Source organism: Canis lupus, chromosome 5 (genome assembly GCF_048164855.1).
Source record: "Canis lupus baileyi chromosome 5, mCanLup2.hap1, whole genome shotgun sequence".
Taxonomy (NCBI): Eukaryota; Metazoa; Chordata; class Mammalia; order Carnivora; family Canidae; genus Canis; species Canis lupus.
Window position 1 is genome coordinate 82,747,859 of NC_132842.1, and position 24,318 is coordinate 82,772,176.

At 49.4% G+C, this 24,318-nt stretch overlaps 2 protein-coding genes across 12 annotated transcripts in view; one reads left to right on the top strand and one right to left on the bottom strand.

Annotated features, from left to right (window-relative positions):
* The window catches only part of DNAJC16 (DnaJ heat shock protein family (Hsp40) member C16), a 40,981-nt gene extending 31,688 nt beyond the window's left edge, over window positions 1–9,293 (bottom strand). For 2 of the 5 annotated variants that reach the window (XM_072828224.1, XM_072828223.1), the window contains exons 1-4: window positions 9,146–9,293; window positions 7,057–7,241; window positions 2,928–2,994; window positions 1,540–1,879 (exon numbers count right to left, since the gene is read on the bottom strand). In XM_072828224.1, the coding sequence (XP_072684325.1) occupies window positions 1,540–1,879; window positions 2,928–2,994; window positions 7,057–7,223 (574 nt within the window). In that variant the 5' untranslated portion in view covers window positions 7,224–7,241; window positions 9,146–9,293. Of the gene's footprint in view, window positions 1–1,539; window positions 1,880–2,927; window positions 2,995–7,056; window positions 7,242–8,718; window positions 8,866–9,145 lie in introns of those variants that run through there. The other 3 variants (XM_072828222.1, XM_072828221.1, XM_072828225.1) reach the window with 2 other exon arrangements.
* A 2,612-nt stretch (window positions 9,294–11,905) lies between these two features.
* Window positions 11,906–24,318, top strand: part of CASP9 (caspase 9) — a 43,135-nt gene continuing 30,722 nt past the window's right edge. For 6 of the 7 annotated variants that reach the window (XM_072828243.1, XM_072828238.1, XM_072828239.1 and 3 more), the window contains exons 1-6: window positions 11,906–12,073; window positions 14,403–14,778; window positions 17,519–17,553; window positions 18,812–18,988; window positions 19,384–19,473; window positions 20,714–20,861. In XM_072828243.1, coding sequence (XP_072684344.1) covers window positions 11,942–12,073; window positions 14,403–14,778; window positions 17,519–17,553; window positions 18,812–18,988; window positions 19,384–19,473; window positions 20,714–20,861 — 958 coding nt within the window. In that variant the 5' untranslated portion in view covers window positions 11,906–11,941. The remainder of the gene's footprint in view (window positions 12,074–14,402; window positions 14,779–17,518; window positions 17,554–18,811; window positions 18,989–19,383; window positions 19,474–20,713; window positions 20,862–24,318) is intronic. The other variant, XM_072828244.1, reaches the window with a different exon arrangement.

A 24,318-nucleotide genomic window follows, 5' to 3' on the forward strand; every position in this document is an offset into this window, starting at 1 on the left:
CTCCAGTATACCGCCTGGTGTGACCGAAAATGCATTATGCTTTTCGACAAAGAAGCTGTTCAACCCAAGGGCTTCCAGCTGATCTTAACCTCTTGTCCACTCATTACACACCACCAGCAAGCATCTGCGACTGCTCACCACATGTACGAGAGTGTTAAACTTATTTCCTCATCTTCCTCCAAGCGCTTCTTTACTTAACCTCACAAAAGTATTTTGGCAAACCTGAGTGCTTCTGAACAACAAGCTGAAAATTTGTTTTAGAAAAAATGAACTGGGGCTGCCTGAGTGGCTCAGTCGGCTAGGTGTCTACCTTCAGCTCAGGTCATGATCCTGGGGTCCTGGGATTGAGCCCCACATTGGGCTCCCTGCTCAGGAGGGGAGTTTCCTTCTCCCTCTGCCTCTCTCCTTGCTCATGCTCTCTCATACTCTATCAAATAAATAAATGAAATCTTAAAAAAACAAAACAAAACAAAAAAACCAGAAAAATGAACTGATGGTTTTCATTGGTACGTTCTCTCCAGAGAAATCCAGTCCCTTGGCCCCTATGATTGAGTTTGGCCTTTTTTAATTATTCAAGAATAGGTCTGCTAATGCCTACAAAATACAACATACACACACAATTCAGTAATTCCAACTTTTCAGAGTCATTAAAATAAATACTCTGTCTGGATTGCTGGCATTTTCCTGGCACTAAGTGGTAACTATGAACACAGGAAAGGCTAACCTGTGATCAGGAGTGGTAACCCATGACCATTGGTGTTATGGATGGAACTGTGCCTGCTGCCAAAGTCCATCTGTTTAAGTCCTTATGCCCAGTACCTCAGAATATAATCATATTTGGAGGTAGGGTCTTTACTAAGGTGCTAAAGTTAAAATGAGGTCATTAGGATGGGCCCTGATCCAGTAAGACCGATGTCCTTATAAGAAGAGATCAGGCCACAGAAAGAGAAAGAGAAAGAGCAAGAGACACAGCGCGCAGAAATGTGCACACAGAGACATGACCATGTGAATGTGAAAGGAGAAGGTAGTCATGCGCAAGCCAAGGAGACAGGCCTCTGAAAAAAAACCAAACCTGCCCACACTTTGATCTTGGACTTCTAACCCTGAGAACTGTGAGAAAATACGCTTCTGTTGTTTTTGTGGTATTTTGTTATGGTAGCTCTAGCAAATTTAATCACAGAATGAAATCATAAACACTGCTGAAAATAGTCTGCAGGTCCCACCAGCATCAAAACTGATGCTTGAGGGTGGCTTTGCTCAACCAGTCATTTTTAGGCTTCTCCTATGTATCAAGCCCCCAACTAGATCTTAGGAAATTATACAGATAAGGCTTCAAATTAGTAGTGCGAAATGAAAGTGGCTTACACATTTCTCCCCTCTGAAAATGTGTCCTTGGAAAATTTAATGTCAGCTCCTTAAGCTGACATGAACTTGTGAAGAGAAACCTCACTATTCCTTCTCCCTAGTAACCCATCAAATCCAAGATACAAATGTTAGCCTCTCCAACATAAACACCTTCAGCAAATAAAGTTATCTTACCTAATCTTTCCAGTTCTTGAACTACCTCTTTCCAAACAGGCTCGATGTGGATGCAGCTAAAGCACCAATCTGAGGTGATCTTGATGAGGTAGGGTTTCTTGAAGCTATCTGGCACCACTTCATTCACGTAGTGTGAAAAGTGCAATAAATACTTCTCATCAATGGAGCCCCGCCGCTCAGAGTTAAAAGGGAAGTGAAAAAAAGACTCATCAAAGTAAAAGTTCTCATGGAAATGACGGAAGCGATACTCTCGCTGTTGCTGCTGCTTCTGGTAGCCCTGGTTCTCTCCAGCATCTCCGTAGTGATCATAATTGGATCTCTTTTCTTCATTGGAAAGAATCTACAAGGAAAGAAAAAAAAAAAAAGGAAATCTATAAAATGGAAAAAGTTTCACCCAAAGGACTATCGTGTGAGCAGTGTCAAAGACACAGGAAGAAAAGAGATGTAAAGCTACAACACGGTTAGATATTCTGAATGCAGTCTTCAATATACCAAGGCAACTCCTCTTTCAATAGAAATGATTAAATATTTCAAGACCAAAAGACTTTGGTCACTGAGATACTCATGTTCATCTTGGCTTTAGAGATTCTGAGTTCTCATTTTGCCTTAAGAGATTCGACACATTGGTAAAACAAATAAAACTTAACATAATCTTGATCACCAGAGCTTGACCACAAGAAAAATAGGTCATGCCACTTAGTTGGAGTAACTCAAACCAAAACATGAAAAGCTGTGAAATCCCCCCCGCCCCCCGCCAAAAAAAGCCACAGAATTCAGTTCAGTGTCTTGTATGTTAGCTGGCTTTGTTTTACTTAGAAATAACTCTGAAGTTTAAAATTGTTTTAGGTGTTTTAGGATGATGTGCCATTCCATGAGCCAAGCACTGTCTCCTGAAGAACATTACCCTACACAAGTCAGGAAGCCACAGACTTATCTTTTATGCACATTCCAGGCCAAGCTCCTTAAGCTGACATGTTGGAAAATTGTTGAAAATCTTGTGTTTAAATGTATTTGTAACCTTGTGCCACTTTAATAAATATAGGCAAATCAGTCTTTCTTTAATATAAGTTCTAGAATTTGTGTTGCTGAGGTAAGCATGTGATATAAGTTTCTACAAAGGATATAGAGACCTACATTTAGGAATTCTGAGAATTCTATAATTCCAATTAAAGCCTTTAAAATAGGCCAGTTTTTTTTTTTTTTTTTTAAGAGCTACAGTTTTCAGGCACCAATTTCGACATACTGGATGTGGCTAAATATGTTTTCTCTACCATCATCTAGAAACTGGGTCAAGGGCATTGGGAGCGTGCCCTTTCTGAGCGGTCTTTACAAAACTGGCCACCTAATGAATACGAGCTAATGGATGCATCACAAGTTTGACATGATACCTCATAAGCCTTGCTTATTTGGATGAACTTGTCTTCTGCTCCAGGATCTTTGTTTTTGTCAGGATGCCTGAAACACAAATGGGCAGGCAGGGAGAGAGACTGGATTTAATGTTTTGCATACAATTAACATCTCGTACACACAGTTTACTACATCAAAGGCAAACGAAAGGCCATTTTGTTAGGATGGTTTCTTAAAAATAAAGGGTAGAAGCAATCAATTGCTTCACATAACCATAATAATTAAGCGAAACTTTGAAACAGGCCATTTCTACTAAAAGCACTTTAGCAACACACATTTTCAAAGCTCCAGAGGTACTGCAGGGTCCCACTGAGGAGAAGTGTGCTACACGCATGTCTTTACATTGTTCTTAAACACTGCTGAAGCTGGTTCCAGGCTAATGTTACTGAGCCTTAAGAACCGACTTCTCTTCCCAGGTGGGAGCAACTCATCCTAATGTTAGAATGCTATAGAGGAAGGGATTTCTTCTGACAACTCAGGTGGATGCAGGAAATAGTCTTTCGGATGCACCATGAATTTGTTTAGTGACAACCATGTTCCAAATAGCATTTGACTATTGTTGTTCAGATGAGAACACTGCAGTTTCATTATTGCTCTGCTTGTCCCTTTTTGCCTAAAATGGCCTTTTTACCTATAAATGGATAGTGATTTCAAAGCCCCATGTTTTAAGAGGTGAGAAAAACCTACAGTTTATCCAAAATGATTTAAACTAATGTTTGGTATTATACACAGCTGACAATTAACTATATCCATTTGCAGACATACATTATTCTGTAATCTGCCCATGTTTATGCTAATTTCAGCTTTGGAGATTTTTGAACTCCTGGAAAGTAGGGGCTAGGTTTTGCTTCCTTAGAACCCCTCAAGACCTAAATCAGTGTTTTTTTACCAACTGATTTTTCTTTCTTTTTTTTTTTTGTTAAGAGACTCTATTATAGAGTATATTCTTTATGTAATCACTTCTGGTAACTTTAAGTAAATTTCCTCTAGCAAAGGTTCAAGAAAGAGAACAATCCAATGGGAAGCAAATGACTACTAAAACCAGCACAAGTACAACAGGATAAAGAAAATTTACAACTTGATCAACCTTATTCTGGCAGGAACTACATTTGAATGAATTATACCACATATTCTGATTTCTCTAAAAATAAATTGCAAATGGTTGGTTGTTGAGTTTTAACATCATTCCTCCCCTAACTATTTAGTCCTTATTATGAGTGTTAGTGGGGAAAAAAAACAACTCAGCTGAGTAATAATGAAAAAGTATGATGTAAGGAAATAAGATGGTGGTTCCAAAGCATGTTTCTGGATGACAAAAAAAAAAAAAAAGTGTTTTAAATATTCAAACTTAGGCTAACGGCTGAAAAGAGAAAAATTATGCAATCACACAAATGAAGATTTAACGTAGAGAACACAGTAGGGGGAGAAGGATTGGAAGGGGGCTTTTGAAGGAGACCAAACCAAGGAGAGGGCTGTGAGGAAGGCTGGGTTAGAACCACAGATCCTGACGCAGACAAAACCAAGGCCAGAGAACAGGGAGGAAACCACAAGACAGTTTCAGGTTATAAGGAATATTTTCCTAATTGCAGGACGCTACCACGAGGTGGCAAACATGTAGAAAAGGATAAATCTGGCTCTAGGAAAGTACTGCCCAATACTATTTTCAGGGTGTAGGAAACATTTCACCAACTGCAATATGATACACGTCCTTTAAATCTGGAAGTGAAGAAAATACTGTACTGGGTATCTATTGGCTGTAGAAAAAGTAACACAGAAAAGTAGCAGACAAATTGTTTCATTGTTCCAGGGACTATGTTATACCCATTTGCTTCCGATCAAATTTTAGGATGCCTTATTCTTGGGACGTGAGGGTGTTTATTTTTGCCAACGTAAATGATAAAAGAAAAGCAACTTACGCCAAAACTTAATTATTAGGAGAGAAACATAGTTTTCCTGAAAGAAAAAGTGACTTTAAATGGTTTCACCAAGGAAGCTCTTGAGAAGCTTAAGAAACATTACTTGGTAGTAAAACCTAGGAGAGGAGAGCTACAAATCTAATTCAATGATTAACCGCTTCCCCCAGCTGCAATTCATTCTGAAAAGTCAAATTGGGAAGCACGGCTATTTTCAGTGGGTATGAAGCCATCATGAAATGAAACCAACAATTTGAGGGATAAAACACTGCCACAGCCAAAACAGCAACGAGGAACAACACAGTGAAAATATAAAGGTGAAGTAAAATTTTAGACTTTCCCTGGATGATACTCTGTATTTCTAAGGTGATGAATGACTCCTAGAGAGAATCTAATTAAGTAAGAGAAGCATATGACTCATTTAATTAATATCATAATACCCTTTTCAGCTCTGGAAGACAGAAAAGTCAAAGCTGTACATTTTTAAAAAATCCCACATACTCAAGCAATCATTTCTGCTTTTAAAATGTTGCCAAAGGCCTGTACTCTGTCCAAAGGAATGCTGATACCTCATGAATTTATTGCAGATTTATGTATTTTGTTTTAAATATAAAGAGGCAAGAATTTGAAACGATGTGGAAAGCAATTTTGCTGTAAAGAGAGTCCCTGGAAAGAGGCCACACATAATCAGATTGTGTTTTTAATATCAAATTCTGGATTCTCTGTGACAGAAGTTTGGTTTAAAATATTTATGTATTCAAAACATATTTTAAACTATCTTTTACCTTTATTGCAACCAGTTTAAAACTAAGATACATCTTTCACTGGAAGAATAATGGTGTCAGGCAGAGTCATGCACAGCCTGCAATGTCATCTGCATGTGGCAGCTTTGCTCCTGCATAACTTCCTGCCCGCCCAACACTAACCCACTCACTCCTACTTCTGCTCTGATGGGTAGGTGATTAAAAAGTAAAAAACAATAAACTACCTATTGGCACTGAAGGTCAAGCTGTGGAGCCCAGAGTTATTAAAGACTTAGTAACAGTGAGCCCAGATTTCCCCACAGGTAAAAGAGGGACAGCAATAACTCTTTCATAGGGTAATTATAAGGTTTAAATAAGATAAAAAGCATAGAACCTGGAGTCTAGCATGCAGTAGGTGCATAATAATCATTCCCATCCCAAACCTTTCATTATCTGTGCCTGGCTCCCCCAGCTTCTAGTCACCCTTGCCCCTTCCATCCTTTCCTCTTCGGCTGCTCCCCTCCAGCTATATGATCCAGATACTTTTGGTATGTCCAAAGCATTGGTGGAAAAAACTGATGACATCTGTCCATAAATTTTAAATTTATTACTATCCTGCTAATTCACAAACGGTTGTATACCCTTTAGCAAATACAAAACCTATCTAAGTAAAATTACGATTTTTATTTTTTTAATTTTTTTATTTTTTATTTTTTAAAGATTTTATTTATTTATTCATGAGAGACACAGAGAGAGAGACAGAGAGGCAGAGACACAGGCAGAGGGAGAAGCAGGCTCCATGCTGGGAGCCCGATGTGGGACTCGATCCCGGGACTCCAGGATCACATCCTGGGCCGAAGGCAGGCACTAAACCGCTGAGCCACCCAGGGATCCCAAAATTACGATTTTTCTATTGGATGATTTTTAAAAGTAAGGTACTCAGTTTCCGAATATTATAAAATTGAGGGCAAAAAGCTTTCACTCTAAATTTTCTTGAAAGCTTAAAATTAGTAATTTAGAAAACAGCACTGGATGGCGTTCCCTTTAGCAATGACACTTGTAAAGAGCTACTTTATGAATAACATATCATGGGGACGGGTTAGCTGATCCATAGTTGATTACGTATATATTTTTAAACTAAGGCTGCCTTCCACATATATATTTTAAAACTAAAGCTCCCTTCTACTTAAATATGCTAGCAGTATCTAGGGTAATCCTTTAGGCCAAAGAATTCTGAAAAGGGGGTTTCACAGCAACACAGGCTTTGGATCTTATCATTAAATATTACAGAATAACATGAACATTAGTTCTCCTAGAGAAAATATTTTAGACAGGTATATATTTATTGAACATAGAAACAGAGACAAATAAAAAAGCTAAGCATAATTTAGGCTTCATTTCCCTACTAAAACTGCTTAGCTTATATTAAACTGCTATTTCTTTGTTTCACCTACCATTCCCGGGCGAGCTTCTTATAAGCCTTTTTAATATCAGCCTGACTGGCTGTTCGGCTGACCCCTAGGACTCTGTATGGGTCAAAATCCAACGCAGACAGAATTTGCAGGATCAGAACCAGAACTATCAAGAACTGCCAGGAAATGCTCAACTTTTTCACTTCCATTTCTCTTCCTCTCCAGAGCTGAAATGATTGAAGAGGCAATGAGTTTCAGCAGTAGAAACCTAGACAGTCTTCCTTATTAGGTAAAGGGATAAGATATATAGATGAAAAACAAAACAAACAAAAGCTATTTGGCAGGAAAAGGGTCATTCTGTTTGATCAGGTCTTTTCAAATCAACAGTCTTGCTACTATTTTTTGAATATATCACAAATAAGAACTACATAGATGAAAAGATGAGCAGTAAGAATTAACAGCAACTTTCCAGACTCCTTGGATTCGAAAAGCTTTAGAAATGATTGAAAATGAATGAGATGAAGAAAATAATAAGCAAATGTGGGAAAACATACATAGGAAAATCGAGGCAACTACATCTCAAATACTCTATATTTCACTTAATTCTGACAATCATACTTTAGATTAAAAAATACAGGGCTTAAGAATACTTCCCTGAGTACATGGCTAAATAAACCCACGAGATCGTAAGATTTGCCAAGGGCAAAACTATGAAATTAAACAGTGGTGACATTCTTGAGATTAAATAAGCATAAGCACGAAAGTGAGATACTCAAAACAAAAACAAAAACAAACCGGTTATGACACTGTGTACCCCAATTCTGTTCTTTCTCACCACACCCACTGGACCAAGGAAACTGAGACAATGCTCTTTAATTTAACCATGAGCAATAATACGGCTATTATAAATGGAGACCAAAGGTGAGGAAAAGCTGGCGAGAAAAAAATTTAGTTTTCCACCTGAAGGGAGACTAATGGCAAAGGATGCAGACCAGGCAGGGTCTCCATGTGTTAAAAGATCCACGTCTGGTGAGCGTGGTAACTGAATTCACTGCGGGTTCGGAAATAATCCTGGTTGGCTGATGAACAAGGTAGGGCTGTATTAGATTGCATGGACCTTCACGGCCCAGATTTATGATCTTTGTGGCCTATCACACAGTGAGTTTTCAAGGGTCACATTTATCTTGACTTCCCATGAATTACTCAAGTTTTAAGGTTCAAGGGTCCAGTGGGGGCACCTCACTTAAGGCAGGCAAAGCTGTGACAGCGGCGGATTTTGACAAGTGGAAGTCGAACTGGTGCCTTGGAGCGCTCACCAAATGGGACTCATCTGACAGCCAATTTGTAGGGCTGCATGCACGCTGAACAAAACCCTAAAACAAATCAGTTTTCTTTTTTTTCCTTGTTAAGACAACCTATAACCTATTCTGGTCTATGCAACACTGTACAGAGCGCTAAGACTCGGGGGTGGTGGGGTGGGGTGGGGTGGTGGGTAGCTGCTACTGGTTAAGCACAGAGGCTCTGCAAACACTCAGACTGGGATCTGTCCTCCACCACTTTGTGACCTTGGGCAAGTTACTCAAACTTGCTAAGCCTTCGGGGTCGTTCCTAAACGGAGGTGACCCATACCCCCCACCCCCAACCCCAGCTTGAAAGGATCAGCAGGGGAGTTAAATGTGTTTGTAAAGGGTTTGCTGAACATACAGGGTCAACAGTCAGAAGGTGATACTTATTATTTTTCAGTGCAATCGAGGCCTTATTCCACCTCCAGTGAGCGGCCCCGAAGGTGGGCGGCTGCCAAGTTCTTTGGCTGCCAGTCTCGAGCTGCGCCGTGCGGGCCTCGGGGCTGGAAACCACCTGCCCAACAGGTAGGCTGGCGCCCTGGGGCAGCATCCCGCGGTCCAGGCAGCGGCCCCCCCCGGAGGCACGCTCCAGGTCTGAGCTCCCGCCGGAGGTCGCAAGCCGCCGACCCGAGCCCCGGGCCGGGCCCTGTCGGCTCCCGGTTTCCCCCGGGCCCGGGGCGGGGGGGTGGGGGGGGAACCGGGAACGAGGGGGAACTGCCGGGAGAGCCCCGAGCCTGCCCTGCCCCGCCGCGCCCGCGGCTCCGCGCGTCACGCCGGGAAGGAGTTACCGGGAAAGGGCACCGGCCCAACCGGCTGCAGCGTCCGAGCTCCAGTGAGTCCGCCGGGCGGGGAGCCTCCGGTCCGCTCCAGCGCCGGCCGGAACCTGGGGAGGGGAGGGGGGCGGGGACGAGCGAGGCAAGTCACGTGACACTTAAAGGCTCCGCTCACCCAAAGCGCGGACAGTACGGGTCGAGGACGTCTGCGTCTCGGATCTATTTTGACCCTTGCTACCCGCCGTCTGCGCGTGGACCAGGCGCGGTTGCCATAGGAACGAGGCGCGCACTTCGGCAGCAGCCAAAGGGATGGTCGTGACCAAGGAGGCCAAAACGTGCCTTCTAGAGAGGCGAAGTCCCGATGCATGATGGGATGCCTCGGGGACCTCCCCGGTCCAGGGAGGAGTTTCCACTCCTACCTGGAGCTGGCCCTCGTCTAGCAACAGTTGCTAGGGTGGGGAGGCAATCGCTGGTCCCTGCTCTCTTTAACCCTATTCATAGAATCCTAGAGCCTCAGAGTTGGACGGGACCTTGGGGAGCCTTTCTAGTCCGACTTCTCCTTATAGTGATGGAGAGACTGAGGCCCGGAGGGGGGCAGGGACTTGCCCAAGGCGTGGAATCCAGGATTCCTACTCTTTTATTTACCAAAGCGAGCTCCGCCATAGGATGTGCCTGGGACCGCCCTCAGCGCGGGAGAGGGATGTGCGTGTGGCGGGGAGGGCGGGGGAGAGTCACAGGCGAATGCGGTAGACTTTCACTGACCCAATGATACAGGTTCCTTGGGGATACGAAAAAGGGGATTTAATATTCCACCCCCACCTTGTTGTTATTATTGTCGTTTTAAAAATTTCCTTTGCATTGATCACTAACCTCTTTTATTTCTTTATATTGTTCATCGTCTGTCTCCTCCCACTGGAAAGTAGCTTCTAAGGGTAGGGCCTGTGTGTTGTTCACTGTGTGTTCTCGGTGCCTGCGTGGACCTCAGAGTAGACGGGATCTTTTTTTTTTTAATATATTTTTTTAATTTTTATTTATTTATGATAGTCACACAGAGAGAGAGAGAGAAAGAGGCAGAGACACAGGCAGAGGGAGAAGCAGGCTCCATGCACCGGGAGCCCGATGTGGGATTCGATCCCGGGTCTCCAGGATCGCGCCCTGGGCCAAAGGCAGGCGCCAAACCTCTGCGCCACCCAGGGATCCCGCAGACGGGATCTTAATGCGTATTTGTGGACTCAATAACGAAGGGAGCCGAGGTGTGGATGCGCTGGAGGATGCATTCAAGGCGGACTGGAGGCAGGTTCAGGTTTGCGCCTCGGCTGCCTTATGCCACTCACTACCTCCGGGACCTTGAGCCGAGGTCACTGCGTTGAGCCCCAGCGTCCCCACCCCGCGTCTGTAAAACGGGGGGAAAGAATGCCGTTTGGTTTTCCTTTGGTGGGGTCGTGGTCCAGGCGGGGCGAGACAGCGCAGAGAGACCGGCGCAGTGGCTGGGACCCCGCAAGTGCTCAACAAGCAGGAGCAGTTGTTCTTGAAACGTGCGCGAGCGCTACTCCTGGGAGTCCGGGGGAGGTTTCTGCTGTTCTCCTTTGTGGGAGGTGCTGGGGTGGGAGGGAGGGAAGCGGGGGACTTAACGTGGGCGAGTTTGGAGCAGTCAACCACGCGAGACCTCCCTGGCTCCAGGCACGGTGTCCCTCTTGCCAGCACTGTGACCCCCTCCGAGTTCCTGCAAAAGCCGAGTGGTGGTGCGGGCTCGGGGTGCGTTCTGGGGGCGGGGCGGCGACCTGGGGGTGTACCCTGGGGGGCGGAGTTGAGACCCGGGGTATGCCCTGGGGGCGGGGCGGCGACCCGGGGTACGCCCTAGGGGCGGGGCGGAGGCTGGGGGTGTGTCCTGGGGGCGGGGCGGCGACGCGGGGGTGTGTCCTTGGGGCGGAGCGATTATCGGGGTACGCCCTGGGGGCGGGGCGGCGACCCGGGGTACGCCCTAGGGGCGGGGCGGAGGCTGGGGGTGTGTCCTGGGGGCGGGGCGGCGACGCGGGGGTGTGCCCTTGGGGCGGAGCGATTATCGGGGTACGCCCTGGGGGCGGGGCGGCGACCCGGGGTACGCCCTAGGGGCGGGGCGGAGGCTGGGGGTGTGTCCTGGGGGCGGGGCGGAGACTCGGGGTACGCCCTGGGGGCGGGTGGAGACCCGGGGTACGCCTTGGGGGGCGGAGCGGTGACCCGGGGGTGTGTCCTGGGGGCGGGGCGGGCGCGGAGGCGGAGCCCCAGGGCGGAGACGGGGCGGTGGCGCGGGGGGTGTGTCCTGGGGGCTGGGTGGAGACCTGGGGGTGTGTCCGGGGCGGAGCGGAGACTCGGGGTACGCCCTGGGGGCGGGGGAGGGAAGACTCAGGGGTGTCCCCGGGGCGGGGCGGAGACCTGGGGGTGTGTCCGGGGCGGAGCGGAGATTCGGGGGTGTGCCCGGGGCGGGGCGGGGCGGGCGCGGAGGCGGAGCCCCAGGGCGGAGGCGGGGGGCGGGGGGGGTTCCTGGGGGCGCGGCGGTGACCTGGGGGCGGAGCGGCGACGCGGGGGTGTGCCCGGGGGCGGAGAGGAGACTCGGGGGTGCGTCCGGGGCCGGGTGGAGGCGGAGCCCCAGGGCGGAGGCGGGGCCCGGGCGGAGGGGGGGATGCGGGGGCGGGGTCAGCGCCGCGCGGGTCCGGGGCGGGTCCGGGGCGGGTCCGGGGCGGGTCCGGGGCGGGTCCGGGGGCGGCAGGCGGGGCGCAGAGGCCGAGGCCCGGAAGCGCCCCGAGGCCGCGGGGTGCCCGGCGTCCGGCCGCCATGGACGAGGCGGAGCGGCGGGCCCTGCGGCGGTGCCGGGTGCGGCTGGTCCGCGAGCTGCAGGTGGCCGCGCTCTGGGACGCCCTGCTGAGCCGCGAGCTCTTCACGGCCGCCATGGTCGAGGACTTGCAGGTGCGCCCCCCCCGCCGCGCGGACCCCAGGCCGAGTCGCGAGGCCGCCCGGCGCGGTGCTGAAGCCAGGCGAGCCCCCGCCCTCCGCTGCCCTCCGCTGCCCTCCGCTGCCCTCCGCTGCCCTCCGCTGCCCTCCGCTGCCCTCCGCTCCCCGCCCGGCCCGGCCCGGCCCCCAGCCCGCCGGGGCCCCTCCCCCTCGAGCCCACGATGGCCCAGCGGAGGTGGTGAGGTTCTCTTTCAAAGCAGTTTTATGCCTTTTTCTTACTGGACCCTCCCGCAGGCCTGTGAGATGAGGGTCCAGGAGGCCCTTCCCACCAGCAGGCGCGGGGGCTGTGTCTGTGGCTTCCGGGACGCCCCTGGCCGGGCCCCGGGGCCTGCCTGCAGACCCAATGTCCCTTTTCTTCATCATCCAGGAGCTTGGCCTGAACCTAGTGAGCAAGGCTTTAATAGAATGTGTCATATGAAAAATTACTAATGAATAATGACATTAAAAGAAGTCTCGTGAGCACCTGCTGTGGGGCCTGCACTGAGGAGTAGAAGTGGTTTGAGGCCATACCCCTGCCTGCAGATAGAGATTCAGATGCCCACAGAGGCAGCAGACAGCCCTCCAGCTCAGCGTGGTCATTCCAGAACGCTGGCCTTGCGTTGCCAGATTTTTAAAGAGAAGCTGAAAACCCTGATTTTGATGTTAAATTCCCTGATGTTAAATGTTAGCAACAAATTCAGGCAGGGCTGCCATTTCGCCACACGTGGATCTGGGGCCTCCTCCTGGCTTTGTTACGTATTAGCAGTGCCTTACTGAGACTCAGTTTCCCTCGTCTGTAAAGTGGGGATAATGGTAATTTAACCCCTTAATGTTTTTGAGGGGGACTAGATGAAACGAAGCATTTAACACGTTGCCTGTCTTACTCCGAGTGTCTCATAAACGTTGAGATGCGGCACGGAGCTAGCCGTTTCATTAGGATTACCTTTTCGTGAAATGATAGGTCTGTGCTGCTCAGTATAGTAGCCATTAGCCACATGTAGCTATTCAAGTGTAAATTTGAAGTAATTAATATATATTTTAAATATTTTATTTATTAGAGAGAGAGAGAGATCATGAGCAGGGGGGAAGGACAGAGGGAGAAGCCAACTCCCTGCTGAGCAAGGAGCCGGACGTGGGACTGGACCCTGGGACCCTGGGACCCTGGGACCCTGGGACACCGGGATCATGACCTGAAGGCAGATGCTTAACCAACTGAGCCACCCAGGCGCCCTGAAGTAATTAATATTAAACAAAATAGAACCTTCGATTCCTCAGTTGAAGGGTGCAAGTGCTCAGTAGCCACGTGTGGTTAAGGCCCGCCACATTGAACAGCGCAGGCAAAGAATATTTCCATCAGCACAGAAAGTTCCCTTGGACAGAGCTGCTGTAGGATATTTGAGGTTAGGGTGGTGTCTCGTCCCTGTGGCTCCTGAGGAACTTGGCCAGAGGTGGGTCTCAGAGGACAACGAGCAGATGCGCAGTTTCTTCTTTTCTCTGTATCAGTGACCAGCCCCACCATCCTGCCACTCACTAACCCCAGCCATTCCTGCACTTTACAGTCCACCCCATCAGCCCACAGATCTGTGCATTCTCCTTCACTTATTTTTCTGGCCCGTCCCCTCGCTTCTCGATTCCTGCCACACCGTCTTTGCCACCACCTGACCTGGCTGTGGCTCGCTCCTGTCCGTTGTCCACCCTGCCCATTGGATGATTTTTCTAAAAGGTGGATCTGACTCTGTCACTTTCTTAAAACTCCTCACTGGCTCCTCACAGCTTTCTTGGCATGACCGCACAAAGGTCTCATCCCTCATGACTGTTTCCCATTCCAGCTTAGATTTCTCGTTTCTCTGAATTCATTATTTACTTCCTAATGGTCCCTAGGGTCTCTGTAAAGACACCCCCTCCTGGAGGCCTCCCTGGCTTCCCCAGGCTGAGGTGGATTCCCCTGGACCCTCCTAGGCCCCTGTGCTTTCCCATCTGACACTTCTCTCCTTGGTGTGTCACCACTGATTTGTCTGTTTGCATCCCCCACGAGATGTTTGCTTCGTAAGGACTGATCATGTTTATTGCTGTATTTTCAGCTCTTAGCATGGTGTTGGGCTCATAAGAGATGCCTCCAAAATGCTGAATGAGTAGATAAGCAGAGGCTGGCTAGTGGGACACACTCACTATGAGTGCAGGCTCAAGTTTTGTCCATGTGCCTGATTTTGTAGACTTATGCTAGGTGGGAAATTGGGCGGGAGGACAGGGGGAAAGTCACAGGACATTGTATGGGTAATGGTGCCATGTTTTTCTTCTCAAACAGCATGCAGGCTCGGGGTCTCGGAGCGACCAGGCCAGGCAGCTGGTCATAGATCTAGAGACCCGAGGGAGTCAGGCCCTTTCTTTGTTCATATCCTGCTTGGAGGACACAGGCCAGGATGCGCTGGCTTCGTGCCTGAGAATGAGTCGGCAAGCAGTAAAGCAGAATCCAGAGGCCACCAGACCCCTGGACCTCATGCCTGTGGTGCTTGGACCAACGAGACTCACACCAGAGGATCTCAGAGGGAAGGATCCGTCAAAGCTGACTCCAGGAAAACTCGCTCCGGTGGTGCTGGGGCCAGCTGAGCTCCAGCCACAGGTTGTCAGACCATCGGTGCCCAGGCCAACGGACAATGGTTCTGGACGATTCAGTGACGTCTGTGAGTACCAAGAGAGTGGTTGGTGGGTAGCTGGACCTATGAAGTTAATGACCTTGGATATCCAGATCTTTCCCCAGAAGTTCTCAGCCATTATTTTTCTATATAAGCCCACTGCCCCTTTCTCCCTCTCTTCCTTCCTTCTGGGATTCCAGTAACGCATAGATGTTTCTTTTCAAGATAAATCATGATTCATGTAGACTTTCTTCATCTTCTTGGTTCTTTTCTCTTTGTTCTCTGCCGGTAACTTCAAATGATATGTCTTCTACTTCACAGATTCTTTCTTCTGTGTGATTAAGTCTGATGTCAATGTTGTCTGTTGCATTTTTCATTTCATTCATGGCATTCTTCAGCTCTAGAATTTCCATTTGGTTCGTTTTTAGGATTTCTATCTCTTTCGTTCATATGTTGTTTTCCTGATGTTGTTGAATTGTTCCTGTTGTTGAATTGTCTTTGTATATACTCTTGTAGCTTGCTGAGCTTCCTCGAGACAGCGATTTTGAATTCTTTATCAGGCACATTGCAGGTTTCTATTTCTTGGGGGTTGCTTTCTGGGAAATCATTGTGCTCCTTTGGTGGTGTCCTATTTCCTTGATTTTCATGTTTTTTGAAGTCATGTGTTGGCTTCACATTTGAAGAAGACTCAGCTCCTCCAGTCCTTGCTGACTGACCTCTTTAGTGCATCCAATCTCAGATTTTTTTTTGCACCAGCAGTGTTTTGGAACTTCTCTACTCAATGCCTGGACTTACACAAAGTCATTCTCACTTGTGGATGATTGTCAGAATTGGTGTTCATTGTCTGGGAAGGCAGTTGAAAACTCTTATTTTGTCATTAAAATTTTTTTATTTATTTGACAGAAAGACTGAGAGAGCATGTGTGCACACACATGTGTGTGCATGTACAAGCAGGTGGAGTTGCAGGGAGAGGGAGAGGGACAAGTAGGGAGAGCCTGGACATGAGGCTCCATCCCAGGATCCTTGGGATCATGACCTGAACTGAAGGCAGATGCTTAACTGCCTGAACCACGCAGGTGCCCCTCTTATTGTGCCATTTTGATGATGTCCGTCTCTCACTTTGTGGATTGATACTACTAATTTGGGGAATGAAAGAATTTTTCAGTTGTGGGTAATAGTTATAGTTTTGGGGGTGCAGTGGGATTTTGGAAATGAGCTACAGTTTCAGATTGAGGCTATGAACTATAGGATTCGTCAGATAGGTAAAACCGTTTCCAATTAAAAAATGAGATGTGAATGCTTTTCTGGCGTGGCTTTTAAACTCTTCAGGGATTAGTTCCTAGCAAGGGGTCCCGGCCCTCTGTAAGCAATGAATGGGACCATTGTAGGATCACAAGAATAGGCTCCAGTGCAACTAAACTCGCACCAGAACTCAGAGGTAGCCACCAAGTTCTTTTTGTTTAAAGAACAAAAAAAGTCCTGCTATATTATAGGCTGGTGGTCAGGGGACTTGTTTGAGATGAAATGAATTGAAATGAAAACTCGTTTGACACTGATGGAAAAAATGACCACCTTGACTCATTTATTCTGCAAATATCTGCTGAGGACTTTCTGGGTGCTGGGCTCCATGGATTCTAGAGACAGGAAGCGTCTGTTCTCCTGGAGCTTCCCTTATTTATGCCTTTCTGTTTTAGAATTTCACTTGAATGGAATCACACCACGTATACTCTCTGGCTTCTTTCCTTGGCATAATGTTCCGTATTTTCCACGGCATTGTATGTGTAGGTACCTCGTTCCTTTTCAGGCTGTGGAGTGTTCCCTTACATGGCTTTTTTCATAAATTGTTATCCGTCAACTTGTTGATGAACATTTGGGTTGTTTCTTGCTTTGGGCATTAAGAATAAAGCTTCAGTGGGGCGCCTGGATGGCTCAGTCGGTTAACTGTCTGACTTCAGCTCATGTCATCATCCTGGGGTCCTGAGATGGAGGCTCACGTTGGGCTCCCTGCTCAGCGGGGAGAAGCAGACTTCCATCTCTCTCTCTCTCTCTCTCTGCAGCCCCCCCACCGCTTATGTGTGCATGCGCATGTGTTCTCTCTGTCTCTCAAATAAATAACTAAGTAAAATATTTAAGAAAAAAAAAAAAGAGGGACACCTAGGTGGCTCAGTGATTGAACATCTGCCTTCGGCTCAGGGCGTGATCCCCGGGGTCCTGGGATCGAGTCCTGCATCAGGCTCCTTGCATGGAGCCTGCTTCTGCTTCTGCCTGTGTCTCTGCCTCTCTCTCTGTCTCTCATAAATAAATAAATAAATAAAATCTTTAAAAAAAAAAAAAGAATAAGGCCTCAGTGATCATCCATGGCCAGGTCTTTTTGTGTCCATTGCACTCATTTCTATTGGGTAGAAACCTGGGAATGGAACTGCTGATCAGACGATAGGTGTGTGTTTAACTTTATTGGAGACTTATTTTTGTTTGTTTGCTTTTTGTTTTTTAAATATTTTATTTATGTATTCATGAGAGACACAGAGATAGAGGCAGAGACACAGGCAGAGGGAGAAGCAGGCTCCCTGTGGGGAGCCTGATGCGGGACTTGATCCCATGACTTTGGGATCCCCACCCAGATTCCCTCACTGGAACTTCTGAGCAGTTCTGCAAGGTGGCTGTGCCCCTAGACTCCCACCAGCACTGCCTGATGTTTCCCAGGTTCTTGTTCTTTTGTATTCAAAGACCCTTGCCTCCCCCCCAAGGGGCCAGCCATTCATGCCTCCCCCGCTCCCTCTTTCTCTAGGTGTTCAGGAGATTTCCAAGGGAAATGGTGATTTGGTGAGTCTTCCTGTGACTTGGCTTTGGACTCTAATGCTCTGCACTTTCCAGATCCTTCCCTCTGCAGCTGCCTCTGGAGCCCAGGGAACGGAGCCCTGAGAGAGGGTCCCAGGCCCCCTATAGCTCCCTGCCTCTAGCACAGCTTTCCTGGAGCAGGCTGTCCAAGCCTCCCTCCTCTTTCCTTGTCTGAAGTCAGGGGTCAGACCTAACGTGAGGTGGGCATCCGAATTGGACCTGGGACCGAGTCACTCCCTCTCGTTCACAGCATTTGCTGTGTGACTCCTGTGTGCCAGTACTGGGCTCCAGGCCAGGATACCTGAGAGCAGACCCCTTGTGTTTCTAATCCCTGTGGAGCCATCAGCCTAGCAGAGGCTAGTTACCCAAAGAAATACCTAAATCTTTTTTTTTTTAAGATTTTATTTATTTATTTGAGAAACAGAGAGAGAGAGGGGCGGAGAAGCAGGCAGGGGGAGAAGCAGGCTCCATGCTGGAAGCAGACATGGGACTCAATCCCGGGTCTCCAGGATCACACCCTGGGCTGAAGGCGGCACTAAACCGCTGAGCCACCCGGGCTGCCCAAGAAATACCTAAGTCTAAATTGTGTCAAGTGTCGTGAAAAAAAGAGCAGGCTGTTGTGAGAGAGGATTCCCAGGGGACGGGGAGCCTGGCTGGGAAGCGGCATCCGCGCTCCGCGGGTGGGCCTGGGCAGGAGTCTGCTGACGGAGCCACCCACAGGGTTCTCAGGAGCTGCCCTGGGTGGGGCAATCCATCAGCTCCTTTGGGGGCAAGTGCCTCTGGGTGTTGGATTCCTAAGCTGGATCCTGCCGTGGGAGCTGGTCTTCCCTCCCGCGTTAGCTGTCTGTACGTCATACCACTCCTGCTCATGCCCACCTGGTTTACAGTCTGCTTTGGTGCTAGAATGTGGGGCGTAGATGTTGCTGTTCTGTCTTTCTTTCTTTTAATATTTTATTTATTTTGATAGAGAGGGGGGACAAGTTGGTAGAGCAGCAGGGCAGAGGCAGAGGGAGAAGCAGGCTCCATGCAGGGAGCCTGATGCGGGACTCGATCCCAGGACCCCGGGGTCACGCCCTGAGCTGAAGGCAGATGCTCCACTGCTGAGCCCCCCAGGCGCCCCCAGGCCCCCTTTGCTGTCCCATCTCTCCAGACCGCCCACCACATGCATGCAGCCAGGGGCCCCTCCTTTTGTCCTGAGGAGCGCGGCGGCGCCCCGGTTGACCCTGGTCCCTGTGCTGGGCAGGCGTACGCCCTGAACGCAGACCCCTGCGGCTACTGCCTCATCATCAACAACGTGAACTTCTGCCCCGAGTCAAGGCTCACGGCCCGCGGCGGCTCCAATATCGACTGCGAGAAGCTGCAGCGACGCTTCTGTCTGCTGCGGTTCACGGTGGAGGTGAAGTGGGACCTGACGGCCAAGGTAGGCCCCTGGCCTAGGAGGGGGCGGGGGGCGGGCGGGGGCGGGGGCTTGCGACCCCCCGACAGGGTCCCGACGACCGGAGCGCCTGCAGGGGCCGTGTCAGGCCCGGCCACACACTCAGGGTGTCGCCCGCTCCCCGCGGTGTGTCCCTGCGCCGTCGCTTCCTCGTCTAGATGGCAGGAGTGGTCCTCACGTCCTCGGCTCAGTGTGAGGAGGGTCTGAGCTGGGCCGAGCGCCGCACCTTGTCCCCGAGGCCGGTGGCGGTTGTGACTGTCAGGACGGTCATCACTGCAGCATTGGCCCTGGGAGCGGGGAAGGTGCCCTGCCCCGATGGGGGCCCCGCGTGGGGACCCGATCCATCAACACGATGGCTCATCTGCAACCTTCTCTTGTAGCAAATGGTCCAGGCTTTGGTGGAGCTGGCGCGGCGGGACCACAGCGCTCTGGACTGCTGCGTGGTGGTCGTTCTCTCCCACGGCTGTGAGGCAGGTAGAGGTGGCGGCTCCTTGGGCAGCCACCCAGAAGTGCTGCTCTGAGGTGCCGGGAAGGAGCCCCGTCCCTTCCTGTGTCCACGACACCCTGGGCTTTGTGAGAAGAGCCATGGGCCCTGTCTAGCCCCTGTTGTTTTCCTGGGAGTCCTCAGGCCCTCTGAGGACTTGGATGTTCCCCCTGGGTGGGGGGGTGTTCCTGGGAGAGGCCATGTGGGAGAGGCAGGGAGGACACAGGTGCTGCTCACAGAGCTCCTACCCTGGATCTTGTTCAGAGCCGGGTACGGCACACAGGAGCTCCCAGCTCCTGCCTTGGTCCCACCAGGCGCTGTCCCAGCCCTTTGCCACTGGCTGGGTGTCAGGACACTGTGACTTACTCTGGGATTGGCCACTGATGTGCTGGGTCATTGTGGCCCAGCCCCTTCCACTGCCTGGGCCTCAGCTTCCTCATCTTTTCATTTGAGGGTTGGACAGATCAGAAGCTCCAAGCTAAAGGCCTACAGCCCCCCTGGGGGTGGCACAGTGTTTTCATGACTGGCAATTTACTCACAGAAATCAAGATTTCCAGCTTCTCTTGAAAAACCACAGTGGTCTGGTCTTACTAGGCCACATCCTCACAGAGGGAAACTCTGGCCTATATGGCTCCTTTTCTTTTCTTTCTTTTTTTTTGTATGGCTCCTTTTCATTCATGGTGTGACCCCTGGACCAGCAGGACGGGCCTCACCAAGAAATCTTGAGAGATTCAGACTCTCAGGCCTTGCCCCAGACCTCTTCCCAGAGAGCCTACACTTTGACAGGGTCCCCATATGCAGAAAGTTTGAGAAGAACTGATCTAGAGTGTTTCTCAATGCTCAGCTGCATCAGAGGCTCCTGAAAGACCACATTCTGGTCCCCACCACCAAGGTTTCTGACGTAGGTCTGTGTAGAGCCCAGGAATCAGCACGCCGTACAGGTTCCCAGGCAATGCTGATGCCCCTGGTCCAGGGACCACACTTTGAAAACCACCGATCTAGAAGCAGCTGGCCAGCGGTCTCCAGTTAGGCTGTTGGAGGCACATGAGTCAGACCTCTAGACTAGATGCTGACCCGGGGCCCATCCAGAACCACCCTCTGTCTAAAGCAGCCTCGTGCCCCTGGCTGGGGCCTTCTAACTGCTTGGCCCTACAAAGCCTCTGAGCAGTGTGTTGGACCCACCCCAACTTCTTGGTTTTGTAATCAGGATTCTCTTGGTCTTCCAGGCCAGCCACCGCCAGTTCCCAGGGGCCGTTTATGGCACAGATGGATGTCCTGTGTCCATTGAGAAAATTGTGAACATCTTCAATGGAACTGGCTGCCCCAGCTTGGGAGGGAAGCCCAAGCTCTTCTTTATCCAGGCCTGTGGTGGGGGTAAGTGCAATCCTCAGGCTCCCCACAGATGACTCTAGTGGGCAGAGCCGCCCCTGCCCCCATCTCCAACCCCTCTGGATGTCCCAGAGGTCTGTCCAGGCAGTTGGAGGGTCCCAAACATGCCCACTTTGTCCAAAGCAGCAGCACCTGCTCAGCTTTGTCCAGCCTGTAGAGGTCAGAGCCTTCCGGCTCACGGTATAGGAGCCCCCTGGGCTCACCCAGCTTCGGCAGCTTCAACTCCAGACACTTGGCAAGCACAGAGCAGAGGAGAGAGAAAAATCTTTTTTGTTTTCCTTATCATTCCCCTCACCTTCTTCAATTAGACCCTCTTTTCACTGTTGCGGTGAAAGGGAGGCCAGAGCTAAATTAGTATTAGAATTCCTAAGGGCCAGGTACTAGAAATTTTATATATATGTATAATTATAATATATTTATACATAAATATAAATATATTTATATGTATAAAATTTTCTTATATTTTATATATATTAATTTAATTTAATTTTATTTTATTTTACTTTTTTAAGGATTTTATTTATTTATTCATGAGAGACACAGAGATAGAGAGAGGCAGAGACACAGGCAGAGGGAGGAGCAGGCTCCACCAGGGAGCCTGACATGGGACTCGATCCTAGGTCTCCAGGATCATGCCCTGGGCTGAGGGTGGCACTAAACCGCTGAGCCACCCGGGTTACCCATATTTTTTTTTTTTTAAAGAGAGAGAGCACGAGGTGGGGCAGAGGGAGAGAGAGAGAATCCCAAGCAGGCTCCGTATGCACGCAGAGCCTGAGATGGGGCTCCATTCGAGGACTCTGAGATCATGACCTGTAGCATATTCTTTTTAAAAAAATTTTTTTTAATTATTATTTTTTTACCTGTAGCATATTCTTTATTTTTTAAAGATTTATTTGAGAGAGAGCGAGAGAGCGCAAGCGGGCATGTGCACACATGTGAGTGGCAGGTGGGGGGTGGGGTGCTGGGCAGAGAGAGGGAGACAGACTCCCTGTTGAGTGGGGAGCCCTAAATGGGGCTTGACCCCAGGACCCTGAGATCGTGACCTGAGCCGAAACCAAGAGTCAGATGCTTAACTGACTGAGCCCTCCCCATGCCCCAGTAGCACTTTCTTCTGACCGTGTTCCTCTGCCCTGTACTGTTCCACGTTGGCAGGGGTAAGGTGAGGGAGTGTGGGTTGTCTGGTCGCATGACATCTGGGAAGTGTTTGTTGAATATCTGCTGTATACACCGGGCTGTGTGTTAGGTGCTGGGGATTTATAATTTGACTGGAACTGTATCACCTCACTGTCACGACCCATGCCCATAACTTGGCCATGTGTGATTGGGAACACCAGGTTCAGTCTTGGTGGGCTGCTTCCTTCCTGCACGAACAGTGGCCGGTTAATCTCTAGAAGTCTTGGCAAGTGGGGATGATAACAGAGCCTACCTTCTAGCGTCACTGTGAAATATCCAGCGCTTGAACCAGTGAATGTACAGCACTTAATATAGTGCCCGGTTCATTTCTGGAACTGCAAACCTGGACTCTCCCCCTCCTCTGACCCCAAAGGACCCTGTGTCACATAGGAGCCCCCCCATCCCGCTGTCCTCGGCACAGTTACCTCAGAGTTATGGTACTAGGAAAGTGGAAAGGCTGCTGCTCTCGGGGTTGTAGAAATCCTCTCCAGCTCATTGTTTTTCTTATGATCCAGAATGTGTGGTCAGAATGTGTAAGGTGTTCTTACCCTGAAGCAAATGGCTCTTCTCTCTTGTGTGAGTAGAATGGAAGGTGATGCGGGCAAGGGAACCATGGATGAAGGGTGAGCTGGGACGTCAATGTTCTGGGAAGGTCACAGCTAGCTCAACGCCTCCTCGTTGTCCATTCTCAGCAGCGCGGAGGGTCTACAGGGTCACATTCTGGACGCCCTCGTGGGCCCACCAGGTCCTTGGGGATCTGGCCTAGCCCACTTTTCGTCCCCCAGCCTGGCATGCTGTGTCCCACCCCAGCGCTCTTCAACCCTCTGAGGGTATCACAGGTGCTGGCTTGCTCCTCAGCCTTCCATGTCCATCCTCTGCCTTGACCCCTGGCCTACTCTGTTTTGTTTTTTTTTCTAAGATTTTATTTTTTTTACTTGTTTATTTTTAAAAAGTATTTATTTATTTAGAAAGGGAGAGAGACAGAGACAGAGACAGACAGACAGCATGTACATGGTGGGAAGGGGCAGAGGGAGAGGGAACCTGTAGCAGACTTCGTGCTGAGCATGGAGCCTGACTCAGGGCTTGATCTCACGCCTCTGAGATTACCACCACCTGAGCTGAAACCAAGAGTTGGACACTTAACTGACTGAGCTTCCCAAACGCCCCTAAGATTTTATTTTTTTAGGTAATCTCTACATCTAACATGGGGCTTGACCCTGAGATCAAGAGTGGCGTGCTCAATGACTGAGCCAGCCAGGCACCCCTGCTGGCCTACTGCTAACCCATCCTTCTAGTTACAGCTAATTGTCTCTGCCTCCAGGAAGTCTTCCCGTAAACCCCCCCTTCCTTGCACAGAGTCAGGGTTAGCTGGTCTTTGTCTCCTGCAGCCTCTGTTCTCCCCTCCTGGCTCTTTCTCCTTGTACTGAGATGGTCTCACCCCCTGGTCAGCTTTCCTAAGGCAGGGCTAGTTCCGTCTGTCCTTCACCCAGGTCCCCCCAGCCTGGCACAAAGCTCACAGGATGCTTGTATCTTTTGTGGATTCTAATGATTTGATTCTGAAATAGAACCATGTGAAAATTACTGTGAGCAAGATTTTAAGTGATAGAGATCCCCTCCACTAAAAAAAAAAAAAAAAAGAAAAGAAAAGAAAAAAGAAAAAACTCGATGGGAACAGGGATTTCAGAGCTGGAATGCAGTGATTATGATGCTGCCCTTGGAACTGTGGTCTCTGCTCCGCCCCCCGGGTGGCTGTTGACTTTGTGTGTCACACTGGAGCCACCTGGGGGCAGGACTGCGGCCGAGGACAGAAATGCTGAGCTGCCCACTGTCTGCCTCCCCTTCGGGCCGAGTGTCCTCTTGTTTACTGGCATCTGAACATCTGCCCTGGATTTTGGTGGCACTTGTGTTGCTTTTGCAGAATTCGCTGTTGTAACAATTTCAAACAATTTTAAAATCCTTTGACAAGTCACGCACCCCTTTCATAAGCGGCAGTGCACATCCCAGGGCAGAAACAGGCGCCTCAGCGTTGGTAGCGCTGGTGCGGCAAGTCACTGGGTAAGTAGCATGATACGGCGTGACCCGGCACGATGCCCTTGGCCGGAGCTGAGCGGCCTCTGTGAGGGCATTTTGGGGCAACCCCTCTTCAGACTTCTAGAAATTTGCTGAGAAGACAGAAGGAAGCACAATGTTCTGTGTGGTTGTAGATTTTCTGTGCTGAGGGGACAGCTTCTCCTCCGGCTGTGCATTTATTCTTTCGGGGAAGTTAGCC